The 7,510-nt window shown below is 35.0% G+C and overlaps 1 protein-coding gene across 2 annotated transcripts in view; it reads right to left on the reverse strand.

Moving 5' to 3' along the window:
- Nucleotides 1-4,749, reverse strand: part of LOC107817667 (lysine-specific demethylase JMJ26) — a 6,176-nt gene extending 1,427 nt beyond the window's left edge. The window contains exons 1-8 of one of the 2 annotated variants that reach the window (XM_016643532.2): nt 4,477-4,749; nt 2,490-3,975; nt 2,272-2,384; nt 2,050-2,149; nt 1,837-1,969; nt 1,700-1,763; nt 902-1,604; nt 369-698 (exon numbers count right to left, since the gene is read on the reverse strand). In XM_016643532.2, the coding sequence (XP_016499018.1) occupies nt 369-698; nt 902-1,604; nt 1,700-1,763; nt 1,837-1,969; nt 2,050-2,149; nt 2,272-2,384; nt 2,490-3,959 (2,913 nt within the window). In that variant the 5' untranslated portion in view covers nt 3,960-3,975; nt 4,477-4,749. The remainder of the gene's footprint in view (nt 1-368; nt 699-901; nt 1,605-1,699; nt 1,764-1,836; nt 1,970-2,049; nt 2,150-2,271; nt 2,385-2,489; nt 3,976-4,476) is intronic. The other variant, XM_016643533.2, reaches the window with a different exon arrangement.
- Between the last annotated feature and the right edge of the window lie 2,761 nt (nt 4,750-7,510).

Genomic DNA, 7,510 nt, shown 5'->3' on the forward strand with positions numbered 1-7,510 from the left:
CTTATTATAGAGTAGCCATGAGGTTAATGAGTCTCACTAGACAACATAAGGCAGAAGATTGGCTGAATAAGTTGCTATATTTTGGATTAAATGTCAGTTTGCGTTCCCATTTTTAAACAGCTACTTAATACTTTTCAGACACCTTGCCAAGGTCCTTGTCGACGAGGTTCCAGATTTTGGAAGTAATCTGAAGGAATATCCTCCAAATTGTGATTTTGAAGTATTAAGCAGTGCTATTCCACAAGCCAGCACGGACAGACCGCGTGATAACTAGATCTAGAGAATACATAAATCAAAGGGGTGGTAATGATATGAAAATAAAGTGAAAAAGACACATGAAGGAACTAAACGTCCTGTTGAAACCATACCGCATCTGACATATCGCAGTGAAGCTTTGTCACCGAATCCCCTCTTCCAAGTTCTTTCGTCATACCATACGCAATGTATGTCTTTGGACCCAAGTCAGGTTTTAAGACACCTGTTGGTAATTTAACGGCAAGATTCAGAATACCTATCCTTGGATCTGTGTACTCCTGGAATGGCAAAGCACTGATAAACTCATCACAGTGGCGAGGCAAGAGATCCTCAAACTTGTCAGATGGTGGCCAGTCTTTAAGTTTGAGCATTTCAGGCCAGAGATTTTTGTACGTTCTGCCCTCTGTATAGCCTTTAAAAAACTTTCGAGTATTGATTTCAACCTGAAAAAGTTTTACATAATTTAATCATTAGCACAATGGCAGATAGTTATATTCTAATAACAAGTTGAGGCTATTCAAGAAGCAACTATTTTAATATGAAGAAAAAATACTTATTACTAAAAGGAAAGGAAAGGATTAAGCGGAATATGGTAAGTACTAATGTTGTGCACGAGGTAGAAAATGCAGAAGATATGAGAAAGAACCTGACAACCAGCCAGGCAGTCGATAGCCTTTACTTCTGACATACTTGTAAGGATCTTTGAATCAGTGCTCTCACATAATGCACGCCACATAACCATTGGTTCCCAGCTTAAACCGCTTGTGTGCTCAAGAACATCTCGTACTATCACCGGTTCACCCTTGGCCCAGTGTCTGCGAAAGTGTAAAAGTGCGTCATCCTTCATAGTGTCCTTTGCAGTAGGGGAATACAAGCAGTTATCATCTGAACCAACCCTAGAAGCCGCTTTGTGTAACAGTTCAGGGTCATCAGTTGTGCAAATTGGCTGAGAAATTATCTGGGCAAAATTGCATTGGATCAGAATTCTTTCCGCTTTTGCTTGCAAAGTTGAGATCCAGTTTTTCGGCAACAGATGCTTCAGATCTAAAATACAATTTCCACATCCACCCATTTCTACAGGAGCACACATGATATTACCATCATAATTAGCAATCCAAGTAATTGGTTTTTTCTGGTCCTGTGAAATTTTCATATTATGGAAATTTTCATGCAGTAGATCTCCACCGTGCATGTAATCATAGCCTCTGTCTAAATACTGGAAAACTGCTTCATCACTATTTCCCGGAAATCTGCCTTCCCGCAGCTCTTGGCAGCAACTTAGACAGAGCTCATACGAGCAATTTGGGCAGCTTCGATGAAGATCGATTATTGAAGTTGAACAGTTGTTGCTGCTCCAAGGTCAATAAAATCATTAAGTATAAAACCTCCAAAAATAAGGACTGCAAACATAACATTTCATAATAGCAGGAAAAAAGTATATTACCAGTAAACTCGCTCATCATTTTGATAAAGTGACTGTTTAATTTCAACTGAAGATGAAGATACCCCTGTGATAAAAACTGTATCAATGTACAATTCGTCCGACTCAAATGTTTTGTTTTTTTAAACTAAGAGACATACCACGAATAGAAGACTCCATCTCTATTTCCTGGATTTGTTCCTGATGAATTTCTTTCAGAAAGGGGAGGAGTTCGATAATCAAATAGTGCAAATGCTCAATCTTTTCACGATCAGTGAGATCCCTTCTTGATGTCTTCAAGGAAAGAAATATTCAGCCGTAATTAGAAGATAAAGCGACAAGCTCATTTTAGTTGATTTAAGGAAAAGACAAACCTTAAGTGTGCCGCTTGAGTGTAAGCACAGGTTGCAATTACATTTTCCACGACAATATGGACAAACCTCTGAAACTTCCTCTTCTTCCAATTCAGGATACCTGTTCATCAAAAATAATTAGCAGGAAGCTTAAAGTGATGTTAAAATTTCATGAAATACTAAAAGGAAATCTTTTAGCATTTGAACAATCACCAAGATAAGAGATACACATTGGACATTTACCATTCCCTGATGCACTGGATACAGTATAATTTCTCCTTACACTTCATACAAGGAACAACAGTTCTTCTATCACTTCTTCTGCATTGATGACACTTTGGAGGCTGAAAATTTACCTGCATATGATTAAACAAAAAAGTGTCATCATCTGAAAGAGTTCAAAAGAAAAGGAGAAGAAATTCCATTTAATCTACAAGATTAATGAATAAAAAGAGCTTGACCTTCATGTTTGTAGATCTATCTATTCCACTTCTTGAAATTGTTGAACCAGAGGACGACGAGGAGGAAGGTGATGAACTGCAAGCAGACAACTTTTCTGAATTTTTTATTATATCTTTTGGACTATTATTTGGTTTCAGATCATGTGAAACATCAATTCTCTGGCTTCTTGTGTTACTTGGTATATGATGTCCATTGCTTATTGGCAAAACCTCATACCCCTCAGTATCATCTTCCCACTCACCGACATAATAATCATGACCGTATCTCTTGAATGAGGCAGCAACACGTCTTACTGATATCCTTTTATTCTCTGCATCTTTTTCATGATTTTCCAGCGTCTTTTTTCCATCCTTGGACAGACTTGGCTTTTCCTTGCACACATCCCACTTGTCTTCACTTTCATCCACCTTGTCCATCGTTTTAGGAATCTTCTTCTTGCTTGACGTTCCTAGACATTTTTCTCCATTCAATTTAGCAGGCACCCTTTTATTCCTTGAGCCTTCAATTTCTTGAGTCCCCGGCATTTTTTTTCCAACCTTGGACAAACTTGGTTTTTTCTTGCACGCGCCCCATTTTTCTTCAGTTCCACATTCCACCTTGTTCATTGTATTATCTCCTTTTTGAGCCATCTTCTTGCTTGAAGTTCCTAGAGATTGTTCTAGATTTACTTTATCAGGCATCCCTTTCCTCTGCGGATTTCCACTTAGAAGAATGCTTTTTGTGGAGGTAGAAAGTTTAAGTCTGTCCCTGCATTCGAGAGGCTCATCTTTCACTTTATCATTCCTTTTATTTCTCATAGGTCCATTTTTAAGAACTTTTTCTTGCTTGGAAGTTCTCCAAAACTTTTCTGAGTTTCTTAAACTATTCAAAGCTTCATCAAGTGGCATCTGAGATCTCGTTAAGGGTCCTGGACAATACTCTTCATCAAGTGGCATCTGAGATTTCGTTAAGGGTCCTGAACAACGCTCTTCATCTTCTTCCTCTTTGCACTCCTCCTCTTCTTCGTCATCACTGATGAAGTCATCCCAACTTATAAAACTTGGTTCCTTCTTTTTTGCTGAACGATGATGCATCCTACTACGCGAGTCATCAGATTCCTTTCCAGTAGCTATTGTCTTGGTCCTCTGATGCGATGTGATCATGTTCTTCTTTGGCTTTTGCGCTGTTTTTATTCTCTCTCCCAATGCACCCGATAAACGTGCATCCTCCGGTACCCCTTTCCTGATTACAACACCAACTTGCTCTTCCATAGTTCTTCTGCCACGGGGGACGACAGTATCAGAACAAAGCTTTGGTTTCTTATTAGGGAACTCTGTAACGTTGAGCAGTGATGCTGCATTGTCCTTTCCATGTTTTTCTTCATCATTATTTAGGATAAAATTTCTCTTCCTAAAAACCTTAGACGGATTTCTCATTCTTGGGGCGTTCTGACTGCTCAATGGTCGTTGTTTCGCAATTAACGTCGCCATCTTCTACAATCTGAATCTTCAGGATAAATGGCAGTGCAAGAATGTTATAAACAAATATTGAATCCACAGAATGAACCTTAGATGTTAAAATGGAATTAAATTAACCCAACATCAGCAAGCGGATTAAAATCTTAATGAAAATCTACTTTTTGTACTAATGTAAAAGCTACAGACAAAACCAGATTAATAAAAAGAATTTCCACGGGTGACCCAAAGTCAACATAACTGGGTCAACAGTCATCACCTCAACCAATTCACCATTAAAACAAATAACTAAAAAATAAAACCAACAGATGAAAATCTGAATCAATCCCCATTTACATACCAATTCTCAATACATCAATTTGTTGGCATTTCAATCCAAAAACAGAACCCAATTAATCAATCCTTAAAATCTAATCCAGAATTCACTAAAATTCCGAATACCCATATTTATATATTTAAAAGAAGAAAAAACGAGAATCTGAATTGAACCCATGATCACACATATATAAAGACAATGGAAAATTCAACTCACCTGATCAATGGATCAGTTGAAACAGCTTTTCATCGAATTTGCGACAATTCTGATTCGGCATGCTAATGGGTTCAACAAAGAAATAGAAATTATGAAATTCGATATTCGATTAAAGAAAAAATAGGAATTAAGAAGCCGGCTGGTAGGTATTGAATAACAAGAAAAATACTCTACCCAACAAAACAAGTACAAAGAGGGAAAACCAAAGAGAACAAAACAGTGGGTGACTGTCGCACCTTTTTTCCTATTAGGAGTTGGATTTTGGGAGCTGTAAATGTAAATATTTTGGTGAGGTCACTATATGGGATTTTTGGAGAGTTGTGTGACTTCAAGAATTTAACCTGATTTTACATTAAATTTCATGGATATGCCATTTTTAGCTTTTCAAAAGAAGAAAAGAAAAATGCACTAAAATTTTGGTCAATACTATTTGTTTTACAATATTCGGATATTTAGGAATTAAATCCGTAGGCTGATAGGCAGATTCATAAAAGAAGAATTAACCCAAATAACCGTTCATCCAATTACTTAAACTAAAAATAACCAGTTGAAGTATAATATATGAATAATTTATGTATTATATATGTATAATTATGTATAGTCAATGTATAATCTATGTATATGATTAGAAAAAGTGCCAACTTTAGCGAGATAATATATGTAATACTTACTCCCATTAGGTGTTCTAACTTAATCCTGATTAAATGATAAGTTGTATATATGGAAAATAATACTTATATTGTGTATAAATAAGTTTTAATCATAAGAATTGTTCGGTGTCCTTATTTTTGGGATTTTTACAACAAAAAGTTAGTATTTCGATATTAACGGAGTTCATTATCGAAGTAGTTCATTTAAATTATAAGACTTACATATTAGACCTTTTAGAAATGAAATTTATAGGCAAATTAGTAAAATTATTATGAACAATCTACTAGTGACATATTTTACGAATCTCAATCCTGAAAATATAACACTTCCCTTTTCTTTATCATCTAGGACTAGAAACCACTGTGCCAACTTCAGTGTGCTAAATATTGCAAAATAGCATCTCCTAGTCCTTTTAGCATAAATATTGTCATGACTTTTCAATAAAGAAGAATTGATACTGCCATGCTAACGGAATTCATTATTATAGTAATCTCATTTAAATTATAAGAATCTATATAATAACTTTAGATGAAGTTGCATTCCACAAATAACTCGAATTTTATTTTCGAAAAGATCTAATATAAAGAAGAAATTTTCCTCCATCAATTTTAGTAATGATTTAGTGGGTGATATATTTAATTTTAAAAAAGTAGAGCGTGAATTAATTTGTATACTCTGTAAAATAAAACGAAGGGTGTTCTATCTCTAAGTTATCTCCTGAGATGTGCGGAAAATTAGATTGATCTTTTTCTTAAAAGAAAATTAATAATGAGACCTCATCAACTGTATAGCACATTTTTAGGGTGAGTACCATCAATGTAGTAAATCAATGGTTTAGATTTCAGGCGATACCACCAGTTGTACAAAGGAAACCGACAAACCGCACCAATCCGATAATCCAAGTCAAACCGGAAAATAACCCGACTATGGTTTGGTTTGATTTGGTTTGGTGTTGGAAAAAAAACCGACCATAATTGGTTTGGTTTGGTTTTAACTAAAGAAAGTCAAACTGAAACCAAACCAACCCGACATTACATGTACAGAAATTTTAAATATATTTAATATATAAATATACCTATTGTGATGTAATTTATAAATATTTCTTAAATTTTTTCATAATTTTATCTTTTAAGGTATTATTTCAAGGTTGGACTTAGAACTTTTGAATGTTCCAATAAGTTTTATAGTCATTAATATTAGTAAATTAAGTGGCATTTGCATCTATACCCGCTTTTTGGGTCACGTTTTAACTTGTGCCCGCTTTGCAAAAAAAATTGCAAGCGTACCCACTTTTTCGCGTAAATTTAATATACGGGGTTGAAGTAGCAAAGACAATCACGTAAAACTTCGGCATTCTAGTAGACGGGACTGAAGTTTTTGTTTTTGTAACTGGAGAAGGTTTTTGTTTTGTAACTGTCTAACTTCATTTCTAGAGCTGAAGTTTTTGTTTTGTAACTGACGAAATTTTTGTTTGTAACTGGCGAAAATTTTAGCCTATTTACAGCCAGCACAACAAACATAAAAGGGGAAGCCTCAATCATAAGAGCAAAAACCCAGATCACTAAACTTGCAGAAATCAGCAACTAGCAAAGGCAGAAGAAGTGTTATGAAGGCAAAAATTTAGGTGTCTATGACTCAAAGAGGGTGAAACACTAAATACTTTCAGAAGATTGCCGGTTCATACAAAAGGATCAACTGTATTGATTGACTATGAAATTGACAGTGAAATCATTGAAGGTAAAGCGATATTAGAATTGCAGCAAAATTACTAGCAATAGACTCAAAAGAATGGTGGGAGAGGTGGTTTCCGGTCATCAAATTGCCTTTATAAAGTGCTGCCCGATTAGCTAATGAAGTGCTGGGTTCGAAAGTAAGGCTGGGAAGTTTGAGCCTAATTGGTCAAACATATGGAATGATGGTAGTATTAGAGAATTAATCATAGTGTCTTTCAGTTGTTAATAAAAGAAGAAGAAAAAACGAAGGAGGAGAAGAGGAGGAGAAAGGGGCTGAAATTGTTTAAAAACTGGGTACATGTTAAAACATTTTTAAAAAATTGGTATAAGTTAAATGGGGGAGACCAAATAGGGCGCCCCGTACAATTTTTACGTAAATTAAATAATGCTAACAAAAGGCTAAACCAAAATCAAATCAATACTAATGCTAACAAAAGACATTCAATTCATGGAATGTATTGAATATCTATTTTTTGTTTTGCAATAATTTAGATAAAAATGCATAACCTATTTTTTTTTAGCGGTTAGTCATGTAATTAATACTCTCTTATTAGTCTACTTATTTTAGCATGACTTAATACTTTTAGATTATGCTTATTTTTATTATGGCTTTTTAATTAGCAATATTCACATTGCATAATTTTATTGTC

The sequence above is a fragment of the Nicotiana tabacum genome, chromosome 3 (assembly GCF_000715075.1).
Source record: "Nicotiana tabacum cultivar K326 chromosome 3, ASM71507v2, whole genome shotgun sequence".
Taxonomy (NCBI): domain Eukaryota; kingdom Viridiplantae; phylum Streptophyta; class Magnoliopsida; order Solanales; family Solanaceae; genus Nicotiana; species Nicotiana tabacum.